The sequence below is a fragment of the Nuphar pumila genome, chromosome 2 (assembly GCF_984573655.1).
Source record: "Nuphar pumila chromosome 2, dmNupPumi1.hap1.1, whole genome shotgun sequence".
Lineage (NCBI taxonomy): Eukaryota > Viridiplantae > Streptophyta > Magnoliopsida > Nymphaeales > Nymphaeaceae > Nuphar > Nuphar pumila.
In genome coordinates this window covers 111,303,538-111,325,253 of record NC_143250.1, presented here as the reverse complement: position 1 = coordinate 111,325,253, position 21,716 = coordinate 111,303,538, and the positions used below count along the sequence as shown (strand labels likewise).

Sequence of the window (21,716 nt, the reverse complement as noted above, 5' to 3'; positions counted from 1 at the left end):
ATATGTAAACCAATAAACTATATTTGCTGGTCTGTAGTAACAGGAATCTTCTGATCTTTAGATTGACGGTTCTTGTTTAAACTCCTTTTTTTTTCTTAATTCTCCTTTTCCCTCCCCACCACCACCTCCTGTCATTGATCATGATTCCAGTGAGACTCTTCTCATCTACTGCAGTTGTTAGCACTGCCATCTTCTGCTCCAACGAGCTACCGAAACTGAGGTTTCGGCCACCTCCATCACAGGACGTCGTCGCGAGGTAACAGTGAACCACCCACAGTTGCAGAGCGTGTACCCGACGAGGTCTGCTGTTGGGGAGCCCGACGATGTCTGTTGTCCAACAAAGTCTGCGGCTGGAGAGCAGCGGTGAACCACCCGCAGTAGAGGAAGGGGAGGCGGAGGGCCTCCCCAACCACCAAAATCATGCTGGCAGGGTCGAACCCAACCAATGATCGGGCGGCACCGATAGTGGAAGTGGTGAGAAGAGAAAGGAGAAAGAAGAAAAAGGGCAGCTTGGATGGACTCCTGCAGCGGGAAGGCCGTACGGCAGCAGGGAGGTCATCTGGCGGGAAGGCGGAGGAGGGGGCGGTGGTGGAGGTGAAGGAAAGAAAGAAAGGAGAAAGAGGTTTACACAGGAACCGTTAATCTGAAGATCGGATTGTTATGTTGATTCAAAATGATTTATATTTTTTCTAATTTTACATATTCTAATTTCTCTATATATATCACGTTATGTATGCACGACTTCTTGCTCCCACCGGACAACTAAGGATTTGAACCTCTTCATGCACGGTCGGTCGGTGGAACATGATCTAGGAGGATGAGAGCGTGGTTAGTTTCAATGTGGGGATCTTCCTCGTGAGGAGTTACGACTTCGTGGACGTTTGAGAGAGATTTTTCAACTCTAATTAATTCCTTGTCACACAAACAAGAAAAATAATTTTCTCACCTTTTCTAACTCCATGTTTCTTGTCACAACATCACATCAAAATACTTCATATGAAAGCTTTTCATGTTTTTTTTTTTTTTTTATAAATTTCTTTTCACGTCTAAAGCAGATACCGAGGAGTACGGTACAAATTGTTTTCTTTCGGATGATTTAAAAATTATATGAAAACATTTTTGGTTTTGGTTTTGGTTTTATTAATTAAATTGATTGAGAGAGAGAGAGAGAGTCTCTCTGGACCGTAAATAAGGTAAGTATGTAGAAGAAGATGTAAGAGATGTGACAGGATCAGTCTGGGAGGACACTTTCGATGAATCAGGGGGAACCACACTGGAACTCCGTGATGCCATATGAGTTTGGGAAATCGTGTATGTACTCTTCCGCTGTTCTTCTTCCTTCGATCAAGGAGTTTTTGTGACAATAGTACCCTTTTGTTTGTGTGCAGGCAATGGCCTTGGAACACTCTGCTCCCTCCCCTCTTGGTTGGCAAAGTGACCGACCCAAGTGCCTCATTATTGCCCACTCTTTGCCCTTGTTTACCCTAAATTAGAGAATTTCAAACATTTTAATAAGTTTCAAGTTCTGTTATAAATTGTTGTTAAGAGAATTTAAATTGCCATGTGGAAGTAAAAGACTAGTTTACACAATCTTAAACTTCTTGCTATAATGTGTTGAATGACTTTTTAAATACTTATTTTTTTGTATAATGCTAAGCCTAATTTTTTTTTTTATAACAAAGAGAAACCACCATTAAAGTTCGGATATCTTGTTACAGGCCGAGAGGTGCCCCATTGATCGTAATATCTGCAGTGTAAAACTCCACGAGTAGGATGGTAGTGACAAGAGATGATGTGCACTTTAGATATCGAACTCACAATGTCCTTCAACTTGAATGCGGAGCCCTTATGGGCATTGCCAACTCTGAATTTAATGATTTTATGAGGCCTTCAATTCCATGAACAATCATGCTAATTTGTTTTTTTAAAGGCAAGCTAGGGTTAGATAGAACCCTACCAGTTATATATACAACTATACCATTAGGTTTTGAACTTGCTACTTCCCGAAAGGTGATGTGCACTAGCGGCTCCTGCCAAACAAGTGGATCCCCCGTTGGTTGGAACAAGCATGCTAATGACATTATTTTTTTATAAACAATTTAATACAGTTCATGGCAGCAATACCTGGTGGAATATAAGTTGATTTGTTTAGGGTAACCTACTTGGTCATGATGCTCAACACATCCCATGTATTCTAATTAAAAGAGCCTCAAATTTTACTTAAAATTTGCATTGTTACAAAGTTGGTGGTTATAGTTATGTCAACACTTAAAGCCCACAAACCCCATCGATGTGGACCATGTCGATTAAGCTCAAGTTGATCCACATCATTTTCAATTGCCATCGTCGTTATAAATAGATAACTGACAAAGAAAAAAAAGTGAAAGGGAAGTTGGTCTTCATTGGATTTTTTTTTTGGATAATTCAAGGAAAAACTATCGCTGATGGTTTCTGATTGGTAAAACCGTTGAAGAGTCCACCCAGCTTTGACCTTGCGGCAAGGGATGCCAACAGTAGGTTTTGAACTTGACGTCCCATCAACTGGGTAACATTGGCAAGTCGGCCCTACCAGATGAGTAGTTCATGGTTAGTTAGATAGCAATAGCAAGCCATATGAGCAATAGAGGAACACGATTTGTACGATATTTGACTAAACCTAAGCCCGGTCAACTTTTGTTAAGGGATGCAACGGTCATTTGAGATATATCCAGGGGCATAACAAACCATGATGATGTCAAAGGTCTTTTATCCGTCTTATATAAAAAGTCAAAGTATAGTAACGTAAATTCCCGCATAAGCTCCGGACTACAAATCCGCTCTGGTGGTCTCTGCAGAAACGAGATTGTGCGCAGCATTTTTCCTCTTGGACGAAATTCGAGGAAAAAAATAAGAACAAGAAAAGAGAGAGAGAGAGAGAGTTTTCTGGCAACCGGAATGATTGTCCGGCGAGCTACCCTGTTAGAGGGAATTCGAATTCCGTCCGTAGTTAGAGGAAATCCGGCTGGAGTCTTCTGCTCTGCTCCTCTAAGAGTGTAGGTCTCAATTGCGGTCGCGGAGAGAAGAAGTCCCCCCTGAAACCTCTTCTGAGGGTTTCGTTCTGCTTCCCGACGGGTATGTGCAGGTTACGGCAACGGTCGGAAGAACTCAGGCCGTAAAACTCGCCAGAAGCTTTTGCTTTTTTCCTGGCGAGTAAATCCAATTTCAGGCCACGAAGAGAAGAAATTCCGTCGGAAATCTTGCCGGAATATCCTCATTAGTTGCTTTCGGTTTTGGCCACAGAGAGGAGGAATACCGCCGGAAAAATTGCCGGAACCACTTACTCCGCCCTCTCCGGAGGCGGAATTAGGGAAATGGCGGGGAACGAGGACTCGGCCTTCCGTTCTCTAGTGGAGAAGGCAAATCGGAAGTTCGTTAGGGTTAGGGATCTGCCGGTTCACGGCCGGGACCGGTGTGACGCCTACTTCCTCAAGGTTTTCAAGGTTTACACGAAGTTGTGGCGATTCCAACAGGAGAATCGGGTGAGGCTTGTCGAGGCCGGGTTGAAACGGTGGGAGATCGGTGAGATAGCGTCTCGGATCGGCCAGCTCTACTATCAGCAGTACCTCCGGACGAGCGAGACGAGGTTTCTGCTCGAATCGTTCGTTTTCTACGAGGCGATCCTGAAGCGGGAGTACTTCAAGGGATGCTGCAGGAACCTCTCTCTCGCGCTCAAGGAGTTGCGATTTCTGGCGAGGTTTCTGATCGTCTGCTTGATTCTGAATCGGGTGGAGATGGTCCAGCGTCTTGCTGATCGGTTAAAGGCGACGGTGGACGAGTGCAGGAAGACGACTGAGGTTAGTGCTGCACTTGTAATGTATTCGTTTGAGTTATGTCTGTTATATTGCTCAGTCGAAATGCTTCGCTTTTTCTTTTTGAGATTTCGTCCTTTTTGTTTTGATTCGGAATGGTGAGAGTCTGAATCGGCAATTCTGGGATTGGCTAAGGCTGGTCTATACTACCGAGATCCAACCCTACGGGAGAGAAATTTCCAATATATCTGACATTCGGCGCACATCCTAGACACATAATATGTGTGACTGTGAGAGTTTCTTTTCTCCTGTATATGAGGAACGCATCAATGTGGGTCAGTTATGCTTCTTGCAAGTATGGTGGAGTTTTTGGATTTTGGTTCTCTTTGCTATTCCTTTTTTGTTGCGGAGTGTTTGGTACACTGTACTGCGACTGTTTCTCTTGTTTGCAACAGAGTGAGTGCAATTCATGTGACACATGTAGTCAGTTTCTTATTTTAGTTCATGTCATTTTATTTATTGTCACTGTGCAAAAATCGTCAAATTTCTGACATAAATCAGACTATGATCAAAGACTTAGAAGTTCATGTTTATCGAGTGGTTGATGACAAAGGTGGAAAGGGTGGATTTTCTGTCGCTCAGTATGGAAGAAGTGTATAAATCTTGGAACCATGATTGGGTTTGGTTTCACGTTTCTTTTCACTAAGCAAAAAGCTTGCAGGTTTTTGTTCAATATTTAAGTTTTGTCTACCTATCCCATAGCCTATAGGCATTGTTTTTTCTACGAATCAGGTCATGAACATCCAGTGCCATAGCTTGGTTAGGGTTCTCATATATAAGTATTAGTTACTGGCAACCAATGGTGGTAGTCAATTAGATATTGTCCAGGGGATGCTGGTTTTGGTTTTGCAGTTTGACTCAGAGTTACTGGAAGCTTCTTAGATAGGTGGGAAGCTCGCTTCCCAAAAACTCGCTTCGGAAGCGCGATACTCCTCGCTTCTGAAACTTGATGAGAACCTCGATTCCCCCACGCTTCTCCTATGCTTTCCGCACACTTCATTTATTCTTATTATATGTTCTCTTACTCAACTTTTCATGATTTTTATGTGTTTTCTCTGACTTTTCTCACTCACTTCCATGTGATTTCGCTAAATTAGTACTTGGTAGTCATCATTTTTAGATTTTGTTAAAAATTTAATTCTTACACTAAAAAATCATGAAATTTAATATTGGTCACTTTTATTTTAGTTTTTATTTGTGTTTTATTTTGATTCTCATTCAATTCTTATATTTCTTTTTTTTTTTAATTTCTCGCTTCCCGCTTCCTATATATTTAAAAATGCATCGCTTCTCGCTTCCGCTTCCCGTATCGTTTCCCGCTTCCGCTTCCTAGTCTGGTAACCTTGGTTTGACTACATTGGTCTGTGCTTGATAGGGTATTTCTTGTGTAAGATTTTTGACAAAAGGGTGTTTGTAACCGTCTTTCATCAGATCACTTGCAAGGGTGGAACCTTTGGAGACTTTGCTTTCCTTTGCTGGTAGAAACTGTACTGGAGATAGGGCAATAATCAACTGATGATGTAAAATGCAGATCTAGGTTATGATCCAACTGGTACAGTGCAATGCCTTATACCAGCTAAATGTACTACATTAAGCAGGGGAATCATCCTTATTGTGATGAGAGAAGACAAGTGCAAAATGTTTCCCATTGATAACTACCACAACATCCAAACTGGTCACTGGAACTAGAAAAAACAGAAACCAAAATCTGCTTCTGTAACAATTGAAAAGGTGCTCGTCCACTATAGATTAGGTGTTTGTCAGATGTGGCTTTTAATTTTATTGACTGATGAATGAATGACGAAATCTTTGACATTTAGTGCATTGATGTGTTTGTCTATTTCCATTTCTTTCTTTCTTGTGGTAGATGCTTCTCGTTGATGGCATATTTCCATGTTGCTTGAGCTGGAGTCCTTTTACTGGGTGCTTTGGCATTATACATGGTGTTTATAGAGTCATATCCTATCTCTTAGAGCAGCAAGCAGCAACATTACTTGCTTGTTAAAGTGTTAGGGCTGAATATTGTTCTATGATCATTGTTGTAACAAAACTCTTGGATGAAAAATCTACTGCCTTATATCAGAACATTTCCTTCCTCATATTTTATGATAATCATGGCATTAGTGAGAATGATACTCATTAAAATAGACCTTCCATTTATTGAAGGAACAATTGAAGACCAGGAAATGTAAGCATGCTTTTGGAGGATTTAATATTAAGTTGCTGATTCCAATACAGTTTGCTTATGGTCATCATTGGTCTTCTGAAGTCACTGGCATATTGATGCACAATGAAGTGGAGGAAAACTAGTAGTGTGTTGTTTGATAAGTTGCTGCACCTTTGACTGAAGTGGCATCTTTATAGCATGTCAGTAAGAGCTGTATTATTACGTGGTGCAAAGTGTTAGGCAGAAATAGGAGAGAGAACAAAAATACATGGGATTAATATTCATATGTTAGGGTCAATTTTTTGAGATACATGATCATGAAAGAAGAAAAATGAGGTACTTGATTACCTTGACCAGGCTTGCCTAATGCAGCTGACTCTATAGAATAAAACTATTGATTGAAAAAACAGCAACTGAGAGAGTGAGGTATACTGTTAAGCGTGATCATGTCTTCTGTGCAATGGCCTTGAGTAGGGGCTTCACCTTATTGAATATAGCTGATATATTCAGACTGTTTTTACTTTTTAAATTTATTGGGTGGACTTTGCTCAAGTCAGACTGTCCAAGGTTCCAAACAATTGAAGTAACCTGGCATTAATATTTGCATGCTGTTTGTTATGTACACTGCTTTAATTGTTAATTCATTTTAATTTAGGTGGCTATTCTTTTTTCATTCATCTTTTTTCTGGATTAGTTCTTCATTGGATCTTTTTAACCTTTGGCATTTTCCCACTAAAAAATATCTTTTATCCTAGACTCTTTGCTTTTTATCTTTAGATTTTAGTCTTGTTATTTATTTAAAATTGTCTTTGATATTGCTAAAATATTTTTTTTATTTTTATTGCCCAGGATAGACATTTTAATGAATGGAAGCGAGTGGTCCAAGAAGTCATCAGGTTTCTGAAAGCTGATGGAGCATTTATTAATACCAGGGCCTTGAACTATCATGAACATGTAGCTGCTGATCTAGGTTTGGGCCACTTGCCTAATTTCCAGTTGGGGAAGTCCCTGAGACTACAAGAGGCATTGCTAACAAGTTATCACCCTAATGAGGTAACCATAAAAGTGAACATAAAACTCCTCTTATATAATCTACTATAAATTAGAAGGATTATCTTTGTAAGATTTTTATGACTGAATAAGTTATGTCATGCTAAAAGGTTGTTTTGGCACTTAGCGTGCATCATCATTTCCACTGTCAGGTCAAGTTTACAGAGCTTACTCTGGACACTTTCAGAATGCTGCAGTGTTTGGACTGGGAGCCTAGTGAATCCTTTTTCCAGATGCATTCTACAGAATCATTTGATAATGGTGTCTCTGGTGATCTCACTGCGGCAGCTAGCCATGTGAACCTCGAAGATGATACATCAGACCCAACCCTGCCTGCAAGCCCTAGAAAAGCTATTATTTATGGTCCATCAGTCACAAATTTGTTTGCGGTAGGTTTTAAACTGCTTTGTTATTTCTTTGAATGTGTCCACACGCACACACACACACACACACACACACACTATATATATATATATATATATATATATATATATATATATATATATATATATATAGAGAGAGAGAGAGAGAGAGAGAGAGAGAGAGAGAGAGAGAGAGAGTAGATGGCTTCTAGAAGAAACACTGAAGTGAGCATATATTCACAGTTTCTGTGATTTGTTTAACCACAGCTCCATATGCATGAATCGTAGCTCGGACTCTATTCCAAACAAAAATTTTGAAATTGTCTTTACAATTGCTAGAAGTTCTTTCTTTATAGTAGAATAATTCTTTTGAGCATCATTCCATAATCCTGAAGTAAATCTTACCAATTGCTCAGGCTGCTTAGGGTCAATTCTTTGCTTTAGAATGCCTCTGTACCTTGTTTCAGATGCATCTGTTTCTACTATTTTAAATGCATTTTGGTTTAGTATTTGCAAAAATGGAGGAGATTTTACTCAGTTTTTAATATTTTTGACTGCCTTGGAATGTGCTTCTGTCCATGGCAGAGGGTAGGGGTAGACACCGGGCCAGGTAGCCCGTGGGCTTTCGGGTACCCGGCCCGATTTGGGTTGGGATCGGACCCCACTTTCAGGACCGTCTGATAAAAGTCGGGCCTAGCCCGACTCGATATCTTTTCAGGTCGGGCTCGGGCTGGGGTCTTGCCCCAAGTCGGACCTTTATTATTGTAAAAACTATTAAAGAAAATATTTGCCATTTTAAAAAGTGTGCTCCTCTCCCCCCTTCTCGCCCTTCATACATTTTGGAAAAAAAAAAGTTGGCAGTTGTCAGCTGATAACTGCCAACTGTTAGAGTGAAATGACATGAGAGAAGGAGAGAGACACACATGTCTCTCTCCCTCTCCCCTTTCTTGGGAAGAGGAATAACCTCTCTCTCTGTCTGTTGCTGGTCAGAAAGGGGGTCAGCCCCTTTTTAGCAAAAGGCCTCTCTCTTTGGGTTTTGGGCGGGTCATGAACATTGCCACCAAAGCCCGACTCAATTAGTGTTGGGCTGAGCTCGATTGGTAATAATCGGGTCATGCTTTCAGCCACTATTCAGATCCATCAGGCCTGTTATCGGCTGGCCCGGCCAGGGACAACCGGATGGCCACCCCTGCCCCAGGGGTTCTTTTTCAACCTGTTTGTTAACAACTTTCAAACTTTTTCCAAATCTTTATAGAAGTGAGATACACAATTTAGTCATCCTAAGAATAGGGAATAGCTCCATTCCCCGCTTTAGTTCTTAGTTGTCTTCTCACCTTTTCAGCAAATAAAGGTGGTAATCCAGAAATAAATTTCTCTTTCCAAAAATCTTTACTTGGGTCAGAATGTTGATAGAGTTTGGACAAGAAGGTATCTTTATACCATCTAAAATCAGAAAGTGTTTTACACCTCAAATTAATAAGCTGAATTCTTACCTTTTCATAGATATATCTTATTTCTCCAACAAAGAGATATAATTTGTTATGTTCTAAGGTAAAAATAGCGTCGGATTGATTGTTAGGTAAATGGCCTTCCATCTGGGTCTTCCTTAACCTTAGTCAATATCTCAGTTTTTTGTTCATTAGTGAGCTATGTCACAGGGATTCGGCTAGCAGGGTGCTGCTCGATGCGGGTGCGGTCAACCCGACCCTGGATGCGGTCAACCTGACCGCCAATTTTTCGGACTTAAAATTTTTTTTGCCAAGAATTTTTTTTAATATATGTCACAGGGATTCTCCAACTAGGTGCCGCACCCGCACCTGATGCGGTCAACCTGACCCTGGGTGCAGTCAACGCACCCAGGGTCATTTATGTCCAACTTTTGGACTATATATATTATTTATTTATTTTTGCCGCACCCCCGCACCCGGGTTTTTTGGAAGTGCCGCATCCCCGCACCTGCACCCGCACCCATGTGACATAGTTAGTGAGATAATTGTCCCACCAACCTCTAAGTTGTTACAATCCTGCAATAATTAGGTCTGCTGTTTTGCTGTCTATATGCCCCTGAGCTTTACAAGCATTAGAGTACATGAATATTTAATGACAGAGTGTAAATATTTTTTATTCTGTCATTCCATCAAGTTTTCATTACACTATTGACCTACTATCGAATTGTGTGGGCAAAGGAGTGTCCACAGTCTCTTCTATTTGCAAATCAGCATAAGTTGGTCTTCTGTAATAATTTTTTATTTTACTGGTCCTGATTATATATATATATATATATATTTGTGTGTGTGTGTGTGTGCGTAATATAGTTAAAATTGGACTTGGTTAGGGTTAATTGTATCTACTTTTGGATTGAGTTGGAAATCAAAAGAAAAAGAAGTGCAACAATATGAGTGATCATCTCCGATGACAACAGCCGGATAATGGTTGGCCTACAGTAAGTCTCCCGGAGCTCGGCCCTAGACATGGAGCATGCCGGAAGCTCGTAGGGACAGTCACCAAACATAACAACCATCACCGGTGGGTTTCAATTGAGAATGGTCAGCTCACGATTCATTTCACTTCTGAAACACAATGAGTGTACGTCCATGAAATGAAGGAAAGCAGAGCATATGCTAATGCAGTAAGGAAAGGGGCTGGGATATTGGAGCAGGACAAAGCTGCAAGAGTTTTTCATCTCATGACAGCAACCAACCGACTGCAACCGGAAACGCAAGGCTGGTGGTGCCAGGAATGTGCCACTCTCAATGGCATGGCGACGTCGAGATGTGGCTTCGAGCAAGACCAATGCCACCCCCACCTCTTCACAGTAACAAGAGAGAATGGCTTGTCTGCAGCAGGCCAAGAAGGCTGGACAGAGCATAAAACCAAGCTTACTATTAGTAAGGAAAAGAAGATGAAAACGATGGATGGCACCGTTAAACTGAGGCCGGGAGATTGGGTCTGCAAAATGTGTGCTTATTGCAACTTCATGAGACAGACTCACTGCTGCAAGTGCGTACGACGTAGATGGCCCAATGCTCGTCTCCGTCTCACCTGAACCATCATCTGTGGGTGATAGGTTTGCAAACCAGACCCTAGTGCCCAACAAATCAATGTTGGACATCTCAGACGACTCTCTGGGCAGGTCATCTTCTTCGGCCAGTTGAAATGCTCCATGGCCATGGTCGTGGAAGTCGGAACCACATAGCAGGACGTCCATTAGGGGTGCACCCAGGCAGGTCCAGGACCACCAGTCAGACGTTGGATTGCTGGATAACCTCGCCGGAATCAGCCCCCCCTGCAATCATTAACATGGTTGCTGCTTCGAGACCGACCACTCCCTCCAGCCTGTCGTGCACTGAGGACCGAAGTCCGATCACTCCCCTCGTCCGGCCACTCCCTCCCTGCCTATCGTGCATCGACAACTGAAGTCCGACCACAACTCTTCTGACCCCATTGTCATTGGCAGACTCGAGGGCCTCTGCCATGAGCCGTTGTAGCGCGTGCTCTCCCCCACACTCACGTCCCATCTGAATCCGGCAACGTTCCTGCACCCTCCACACCATGGCAGTGTACCACCTTTCTTGAAAAGTGTTGTAGCAGCTAGCATGTTCGGTGTCTTCCATGGAGTCCTTTGCAACACACCTCCTCAGCCCCAGGCATGTGTTGGAGGCGCTGCTCCCAGCGAATTTATAAAAGCACCTTGAAGTAGGACTACTCTGTGCACCTTTTCAAGATGTATCCTGTTTCTCTTGAATGAGATATTCGAGAAGTCGGGGCCAACGTCGGCTTTTTGGAAGGTGGGGGGTGTAAGGAAATGTGTTTCTCCGAAGATGTTCATTAAATCACAAAAAATGGACACTCAAAAGAGTTTCACCAAAATACCAAATGAACACACAAAGAACCACAAGTGGGTTCACCACAAACACCCGCTAAAGGGGCAAGAACAAGAGATAAAATAATAATTTTATTGATCACAACTCATGCAAGAAGCATACCAATAAGAAGGAGATTCACCCCTATTTATATACAAAATGGAGTCTCTAAAAGAGACGTCGGGAGCAATCCCAACGACTCCAAATAGAGCCGTTGGGTACTCTCCAACATCTCTTGACTTTAGTCAACATTGTTGACTTCTAACTAAAAGAAAAAGATAAAAGTAAAACTAAAAACTAACCTAGTTACTATATATATATATGTGTGTGTGTGTATACAAATACATTATATATGTATTTATATTTTTAACACCCCCTTAAACTTATGGTTGGATAACCGAAAGTTTGTCTAAGAGAAAGTGAAATCTTGGAGCAATGAGAGGTTTGGTGAAGAAGTCCGTCAATTGATATTTTGAAGTAACATAGGGAAGATCGATTGTGCCATTCAGGTATTCCTCTCGTATATAGTGTCAGTTCAGCTAAATGTGTTTGGTTCATTCGTAGGTCCAGTTGCTAGCAATGTAGATGAAACTTTTGTTGTCACAACACCGTCGTGATTTTCTTTTACTCTAAACGCCTATGTCAGCCAACAATCTCCTTAGCCCGACCACCTCGATAGTGGTTATAGTCGTGACTCAGTATTTTGCTTTAGTTGAAGAGTGAGACACTTTATGTTGCTTACACTGCCATGAAATCGAGTCACCTAAAAACATACAAAAACTAGTGGTCGAGTGTGTTGTTTTGATCACTCCCCCAGTTAACATCAATATAAGCAATTGAATCTAAGTCTGAAGCAAACAAAAAAACTCCTCGAAAAATCAAAGTTTTGATATATCTAATAATACGCAACATTGCTCCCATATAGACAGTGGTGGGAGCATGCTGAAACTGGTTCGTCTTGTAAACTGCATGCTCAATGTCAGGTCTCATAATTGAGAGATATGACAGTGCCTTGATAAGTTGTCTGTATGGTATTGGATTTTCAAGTGGTTTCCCATCATCAATCTTTACTTTAACATTGACAACTTTGGGCGTGTCAACCTTCTTATCATCTGAGATACCAGATCTTGCAACAATATCTAAAGCAAATTTAGATTGAGTCAACATATAACCTCTAGAAGAATAAACAACTTCTATACCAAATCAGTCATTTCAAAATGTGTTTTGAGAAGCCTTTTAATCTAAGTCACACGGACTCGGCTAGGGAGTCGCCGCACCCGAGTCGACACGCCCCGACATGGGTGTGGCTTAGGACACGGCTCGAACTCGGTCAATGACGAGTCAGACTCGGTCAACGAATCGAGGCCGAGTCCGTCCTTGTTTTGGACTCGGTCAACGTTGATCGAGTCCAAAAATGTCCATTTTAGGGCAAAAAACAAAAAAAAATGATCTTTTTATATATTTTAAAATATATATATATATATATATATATATATATATATATATATATATATATATAGCATGAGTCTTAAACATAAGCCCCAGAAGAAAAAAAAATCCGGGGGGCGCTGCCCCCCTACAGGGGCAGCCCCCCCCCCCCCCGGACCCCCACCCGCTGACCGCACCCCGGGACCCGCGCCTGGGGGAGCCCCCGGACCCCCTTTCTGCAAGGGCAAAAGTACAATTTGCAAAGTTTGTAAAAACACTCATGCTGGTGCCAAAATTTAGAGGACAATATCCACATATATGCACACACTGGATATATATATATAGTCGTCTCCTCGTGTCCAAAATTTTTGAAATTGTGCCGCACCCGCACCTGCACCCATGTGACATAGCTTTTAATGTGTTCAACTCTCATTTTATCATTTTTTGTGATGGTCATATCATCCACGTAGAGGAGAAGGATAATAATACATGGATTCAAAATCTTAATAAACGAAGTTGTCACAAAATTGAAGTCCAACATCAAGTATAACTTGACTAAACTTGTCATACCAAGCCTTTGGTGCTTGCTTAAGGTCATGCAAGGCCTTATCTAAACAAAGAGCCTTTCTTTTAGGAATAATTATATTAGGCGGTGTTTCTCTATAGACCTTTTCAACTAAGTTTTCATTAAGAAATGCATTCTTAACATTCATTTTATATATAAGCCATATCTTCGTAGAGGCAAGGGCTACTAAGGTCCTAACTGTAGTCATCCTAGCAACTGGTGGTTTCTTCATAATCTATTTCATATTCTTAGGAATATCCCTTGACAACTAATCTGACTTTGTACATTTCAAGAGTTCTATCACTCTTGGTTTTAATACCCATCGACAACCTATAGGTTTCTTTATTAGGGAAATATCTTGGACTATCCAAGTATTCACCTTTTCTAAGACATCTAATTTTACTTTCATGGCTTCTACTCATTCAGGATGTTCCTTTGCTCCTGCATAGTTGGAGGGTTATATATAGGAATGTATTAACGCAATGTAGGCTTGATACTTAAGTGAAAAAGACTTATAAGACACAAATTTGTCAAGGGGTTTTGATACTCTAGATGACCTTTTAGTTTGTATTTCTACATAATTTTCATCATTAGTATATTTTTCAAGAGCACATGAATGTTCGAAATTACAACGCCTAGAATATTGGATACAACCTTGATCCTTATGAGATTGTTCTTCACTCATATCATGAGATTCTTCTTCACTAACCTCCTGATCTTCATCATAGGCACCAATCTTTGGAATTAGATCCAATAAAAAGGAATACTCAGTTATTTCCTTAGTTTTCTCAATTTCAAAAAAATTGTTTTTTCTAAAAAGATACATTCCTTGAAACATATAGCCTTTTATTTTTAACGTTAAAACATCTATAGCCTTTTTTATTATTTGCATATTCTAAAAAGATACAAGGAATGGCACGGGGAAAGAGTTTGTCATTTTTATCGGTAAAAACAAAACATTTACACTAAAAAACTCTTAATCTAGAATAATCTAGGGCTTGTTTTAAAAGTTTTTTAATAGGAGATACATTTTTCAGAGAAGAGGATGGCATTTTGTTAATAAGATCAACCACAATTAATGTGACTTCAACCCAAAATTATTTTGGTACTTGGTTTGTAATAAGCAAAATTCTTGTTGTTTCTATAATATTTCTATGCTTTCTCTCAGCTAAACCATTTTGTTGAGGAGAGTAAGGACAAAATTTTTTATGTGTGATGTCGTTTAAATCTAGGCAGTCATCGAATTCTTTTGATAAAAACTCTCCATGTGAATCTCTGCGAAAGATGAAAATGTCATTCTTGAATTGATTTTTGACCAAATTGTGAAATATTTAAAAGTATGAGAAAACTTCATACTTGTGTTTAAAGAAATAAATCTAAATGTGTTTTGTAAAATCATCCACAAAAATTACATTATACACAAAACCACCCTTAGATATAACAGGTACTGGGTAAGTGGTCAACAAGAAACAAAGGTTCTTTCTTGAAATGGTAATTTCTTTATTTTGCCACGAGTACAAGTTTTACATTTAAGTTTTCATAATTATAAAAACTTTTCATTTTTGAAAAAAAACTGAATCTTGGATATACTAGGGTAGCCATGTCTCTTATGCCATAAATCCAAATCTAGTTTTTAAACATTGCAACAAAATGTATTATTGGGTATTTCCAAAAAATTCATGTAGTACAACTGGCCTTTCCTAATCAACTTCCCTGATTGGCGATCTTGTACTCAACATCCATGAGAGGAGAAGAAAATATTACACCCATGGTTAGATAATTGAGAAATAAATAAAATGTTTAAATTTAATTTAAGAATATATCTAATTTTTGGAATAACATTTTTTTTTTGAGTTTTAAGAGATGTTTTCAAAATTTCTTATTCCTTTGATCTTAAGAGATGTTTCATCAATAGTAAACACATTTGATCCACTTGAGTTATGACACTCGAATAACATATCACCATTCAGTGTCATATGAAAAGAGGCACCTGAGTCAAGAAGCCAAAGAGATTTACCGGGATTAGATAATTCGAAGGATGAGACCACGACTCCAGTTGATGAGGATGCTCCTTTGAGTAGAGGTTGAAGAGCCTCATCTTGTGTGATTTTTATGTCACTTGACTTTTGTGGAGATTCAACCGAGACAACTTTCTTCTCATAGGGTTTCTTCAATTTAGGACAATATGTTTTCACATGTCTTGATTTACGACAATAGTAGCAAATAGCCTTCTTTCTCTCATACTCATTGCTTTGTTTTCCATAATGTTCATCATTTGGCCTCCCATAGTGTGGTGGCTTCTAGGAACGAATATAGTTTTTCGGTCTAGATACGGCTAAAACCGAGTCATCATCACTCTTAGAGATTTACTTTTTAAGCTTATTTTCTTCTATACTTAATTCTTCTATAGTGTCTTTTATTGAGGGGACTTTTTCTTGATGAAGAAGAGCGAATTTGGTATATTCAAATACGATCTCAAACCATTGATAAATTGGTAAAAATACATCGCGTTTATTTGATTGTGGCGGAGTTCTATATCTTTGGGACAATGCCACTTTGGTTCAAGAAAATCCAACTCTTTTCATAGTTCGGACAATCCATTGTAGTATTCTCTAATACTCCTGTCTCCTTTAGTCATATTTCATATTCTGTCTTGCAAGTTGCACACGTGCAATATCTTTAGGAGAATACATTCTCTTAAGATAATCCCCATGCATTATTTGTATGTTCGAATTTAGCAAGACTAAAATGCTTCTTAGTGTCAATACTACTAATTAGCCAAGACATGATTTCGGCGTTCTCTATTTCTTCTCGTAAGTGGGCAATTACCTTATGTTTCTCACCCTCCTTAATAAGCACCTCTTTCTCACCTTCTACTTTAGTAAGGAGGATTAGCTTGGGTTCTAGATCGATCTCATCCACTAGTCCCACAACCCTTTTTCCCACGTGAGGTGCTTCATAATTGAAACCCATGTTACATAGTTTGAATCATTAAGCTTAATGGGTTTTATGGTGACATTTTCATTGTTATCTATTTTTATAAAGGTAAAAATAAATAAAAAAGAATAGAGATAAGAGAAAGAAGAGAGAAAAGAACAAGAGCACTTCGCTACCAAGCAAACACTACCAATTGAATAGTAAGAGAGCTTCAACACTTTTTAAATTTGGAGTGGCACACTTCTCAATGTATCAAAAACAATTTCACTACAAAGTCCACAAAATACACAAGTGGACAAACAACAAGAGAAACACTCACATTGAAGTTCACACGCAAAAACCCTCAAAGGGGTATTCTCACAAATGCATTTCAACACCTTCAAGCTTTGAGTGACACACTTCCCGATGCACCAAAAAATGCAGCTTGATCAGTACACTCTAATACCATGTAAGGAAATGTGTTCCTCCGGAGATGTTCACTAAATCACCAAAAATGAACACTCAAAAGAGTTTCACCAAAATACCAAATGAACACACAAAGAACCATAAATGGGTTCACTCACAAACACCCACTAAAGGGGGGCAAGAACAACAGATAAAATAATAATTTTATTGATCACAACTCATGCAAGAAGCATACCAATGAGAAGGGGATTCACTCCTATTTATATATAAAATGGAGTCTCCAAAAGAGATGTTGGGAGAGATCCCAATGGTTCCAAATAGAGCCACTGGGTACTCTCCAGGGTATCTTGACTTTAGTCAACATTGTTGACTTCTAACTAAAAGAAAAAAGTAAAACTAAAAACTAACCTAATTAGGTACTAACCTAGTTACTATTTATATATATATATATACATATATTTATATATACAAATATGTTGTATATATATTTACATTTTTAACGGGGGGTCCACAAATCTTGGTTTTGGGTGGATTTTATTGGGTTCTCGCCCCCCCCCCCCCCCCGGCTGTTTCACTTTTGGTTTTTAAATGGCCTTCCTAGTGTAACCACCAGTAGTTACACGTGGCCTCCTTGCTCTCGGTTTTTGGGGCCCATGCTAGTAGAAGGGGTTACGGGATGCCATGTGTTGCCCACGTAGCTGGCTTTGGACCAGTGAGCAGACCCTTTAGTGTTGGCCCAAACTCGATCCCAAAGCCAAGAACCAGTATTAATTTCATACCTATGGGTTGATTTGGGTCCGATCCAGACCCAATCTTCACCCCTTAGCCCGGTTTCGGTTGTAGGCAACAGAGCTCCAACCGCGGACCAGGTCGGGTATATGGAGCCATGCAGGTCCCCTTTTGATGACGAAGCCACACTCGCAGAAGTGATTGCAAAGCTAAAAATTCAGGTGTGGGGAGCACCTAAGCGGGCGGTTTTGCAGGAGCTAAGGCGGATGCAAGGTCCATTCGAACGGGAGGAGGCTGCGGGGCCACCCAGTTGATGTGCACGATCATCAAAAGGTTTAACCTCAATTCTCCAGTTTAAAATGCATATATTGGCATGAAACATTAAGGGGCTTGGCTGCCCCAACAAGCCATTATTTTTTGATAAACTTGATTAGACAAAAAAGTTGATATAATTTGTATATCGGAGTTTAAGTTGGAAGTGGTTGGTGATGGGATTATTCATCACTTATGGCGGTGGTGCTCTTTTGATTTCATCCCTTCTAGGGGGAGGTCGGGAGGAATTCTGGTGGCTTTGAAGTTTGACTTAAATGAGAGTGTTGTTCATGCTGACGTTGTGCTTTGATCACCTAATGACACAGGAACCTTTAACGCTAACTGCGATTTATGGCCCCACTACCTCATCCCTTAAGAGGGTTTTCTTGGAGGCGCTAGAGGAGTTGGGGCGCATGAACATGGTCAATTGGTGTATTGCAGAAGATTTCAATTGCTTGCTCCATACTTATGAATCTAATAGGGAACAATGCTATACAAGCAGTATGAGGCGGTTTGCAAACTTCTTACAAGCCAAGGACTTCGTGGACATGCATTGCCTATTCACATGATCCAACAAAAGGACCAACCCATGCTTGCGAAAGTTGGACAGATTCATTATAAAGAGTGTTGGGAAAGGATGCATAATGGTAGGGCTGTTATGGGCCAATTTACAATATTGGATCACACGCTCATTACTCTAGAATGGGGGGTCCAATGGAGCAATGGGCGAAAATTCAGGTTGGAACTATGGTGGTTGCACGATTGAGTTCTTGTATAAAAAATGAGGGAATGGTGGTTTCAATCCCAAGTTGCCCCATGGGCAGCTCTCACGATGGTCAAGCAGTTGGATTATGTGAGGAAACAATTAATTCAATGGTCGAAAGGTGGGGGGAGGGTGGGGGGGTGAAAAAGTGTATTCTGGATATTAAGACCCGGGTCCATTGTATGTACAGTCTGAATATTAGGACCCGAGTCTGTATGTTTTATTTCTTTTGGGTCTTTCGGGTCTAGACATTACACCAAACCCGGACCCATACCGACTCATTTACACTTATTAATACAATGTTTAGGTCACGATTTCATTGATTGAAATCGTGACAGCCGCACCCTCTGTTATTCTTTTTTCTTCTTTTCTCATTTCACAGGTTCCTCTCGAACTTTCATGGTATCAGAGCCGAGATCCATGATCGAAGATCGAAGGGGCTTCAAAGAAGGGTTCAACCAAAACTAGAGGTTTGAGGTTTTATCTCTCTCGTGTTTTTCTCCTCTCTGTGGATTCACGCTTCACATGAAATCCCTAATTTCATCACAGTAAAGTGAATCATGTTTCTCTTCTTTATCTCCTCTCTGTGGATTCACGTTTCACGTGAAATCCCTAATTTCATCACGGTAACGTGAAACTTTGAAACATCCAAAAGGATCAGTTCCCTCATCCCTCGTTTCTCTCCCTGATTTTCTGGTGGACGTGAGTCCCTAAAATCGATCTGTTTTTGTCTAATCGTTTGTACTTGGAAATATCTCAAATATTCAGTTCTCCTCCTTTTTCGTCTGATATATCCAGATCTGATCGCATCTTTACAGTAGATCTGAGGCATTTTTCATTCCTAGCCCGCGTCTCTATCTTCATTTTGTCTTTCTATTCTCGCTGTCTCATTTGTTATTCAGAAAACAGTCGGCTATTTGTTCATTTTTTATTACTTCCAACATAAGCCTTATAAAAGGAGGAAAGGAATTTTTTTTTTGGATCTGACAGACTCAGATCTCTTGAAAAGTGACAGCCGAGCAAAAAAAAAAAGGTGACCAATACCCTTCTTGGCAACAAATTGAGCATTTCACTTCGTGATTATTATTGTTAATTTTCTCCTCCCTCCTTTCTCTTCATGGATTCTCATTCCTCTCAATCGAGCATTTCTTCGAGTTTTCTAAATCAGCTTGTCTCCGAAAAGCTAAACACCTCAAACTTCTTGATCTGGAAGAGACAAATCATCCCTTTTATAAGGAGCCAAGGACTCTTAGGCCACCTGGATGAAACCACTAGAGTTTGTTACGAGAGAAGAGAAAGATCGGTCAATAGTTGCATATATCACTTCTACCCTGTCCCAAGAGGTTCTTGTTGCCATTCCCGACAATTGTACAACCCTGCAACTCTGGGAAAGATTGGTTCAAACGTATTCACAGGTTTCACAGGCGATGATGGTTTTTCTCAAGAGAGAATTTCAGTTGCTAAAAAAAGATTCCATGACCATCATGGAATATCTGAACAAGATGAAGACTATCACAGACCAACTTGCAGTTATAGGATGTACGGTAAGTGACAGTGATATGGTGCAACAAACTCTGAGTGGATTGGGATCTGACTACCATATGATCGTTACGTCACTATTGTGTCTGCCTGCCCTTCCTACCTTTGATGAGTTACGAGCTAAATTAATTCAGTACAAAATGACTCTGAAGGGTTTTTCTGAAGAAACTCATGTTCATACAAATTCCTAAGAAATTCTTGCCACAGGGGTGACTTACAGTCGAGGAAGAGGACGAGGGGGGCAAGGGCAAAGTGGACACGGAGGACGTGGTTTGCTCCCCACTCCGAACATGATGACTCATGCACAGGGACAAAGATCTATCCCCACTTGCTTCCTTTGTAACAAAAGGGGGCATATCAAGGTAAATTGTTGGCACAATCCAGAAAATAAAGGAAAGGCTTCACAGACAGAACCCAAAAGAAATTTCATCAATATCAGAGACAGGGGAGAGATTAAAGATCTGTTGATATCCGCCTTGTCAGAATTGAAATTGAAGCAGAATGATCAAGGTTTGTTGACTCAGGGGCAACAACTCACGTGACTGGTGATGCAGGTAAACTCTCCAACCCTATTCCTTATTTTGGCAAAAGTAAAATTGTCACTGGCGATGGATCCCACCATCCTGTTTCTCATGTTGGAAAAACTGTCATTCTCATGTCACATTCCACCCTTGAACTTTCTGATGTTCTTCATGCTCCCAACATCAAAAAAAATATTCTCTATTTCCAAACTTATTGATGATAATCATGCTTCAGTTGAATTCACTCCCTTCTCTGTGCAGGTCAAGGACCTTCGCACGAGGGAAACATTCGTTGAAGGAAAGAGACGAAGCAATATGTATGTCTTTGAAGAAGCTCCATGTCATTTTGTCCCCCCTGCTCATCTGGATTCGAAGTCTTCATTAGAGTCGTGTTCTTCCTCTTCTGCAAATGTTTTTAGTATTTTTGAATGTAATAAGCCTTTCTTATGGCATAGTCGATTAGGACATTGTGGGAGTCATTTTATTGAGAAACTTGTCTCGAATAATCTCAATGGGGATGAGAACAGTCAGAAGTGTTCTAGTTGTCTTTTATGCAAAAGTCATGTATTGCCTTTTCATTCCATTAATAAGGGAGCTTCAAAACCTTGTGAGATAATTTGTTCTGATGTATGGGGACCCGCCCCAGTTGCCTCTGGATCTGGAAGCAGATACTACCTAATCTTTGTTGATAGCTATTCTCGATACACCTGGATATATTTCTTAAAAAATAAGTCGGAAGTTTTCTTTTTGTTTTGAATTTTTCTTTCCTTAGTAAAAATTCAATTCTCTGAGTCTATCCAATTTTTCCAATGTGATGGAGGTGGGGAGTTCAGCTCTAGTGACTTTATTTCTTTTCTTCAAAATAATGGGATAGGAAGAAGGGTGTCCTGTCCACACACTTCTCAACAAAATGGGATTGCTGAGCGAAAATATAGGCATATCGTTGAAAGTGCCATGAGTATGCTTCATGACAGTAATCTTCCCGTCAATCTGTGGACAAAAGCTTTTCATTCTACCGTACATGTGCTAAATAGATAACCTATGGTTGTTCTGGAAAATAAGTCCCCTTATTACTGTCTTTTTGGAGCTCATCCTAATTATCATGATTTGCGTGCCTTCAGATGTGTTTGTTATGTGCACATTGATCGGTCCTTGAGAAATAAATTTCAGGACAAGGCTCAAAAGTGTAGATTTGTGGGATACGCAGACGACTACAAAGGATATAGG

The 21,716-nt window shown here is 40.2% G+C and overlaps 1 protein-coding gene across 1 annotated transcript in view; it reads left to right on the top strand.

Annotated features, from left to right (window-relative positions):
* Positions 1 to 2,833: 2,833 nt before the first annotated feature.
* LOC149846744 (uncharacterized) overlaps positions 2,834 to 21,716 on the top strand; it is a 30,835-nt gene continuing 11,952 nt past the window's right edge. The window contains exons 1-3 of the mRNA XM_089996539.1: positions 2,834 to 3,833; positions 6,865 to 7,068; positions 7,218 to 7,454. Coding sequence (XP_089852665.1) covers positions 3,351 to 3,833; positions 6,865 to 7,068; positions 7,218 to 7,454 — 924 coding nt within the window. The 5' untranslated portion in view covers positions 2,834 to 3,350. The remainder of the gene's footprint in view (positions 3,834 to 6,864; positions 7,069 to 7,217; positions 7,455 to 21,716) is intronic.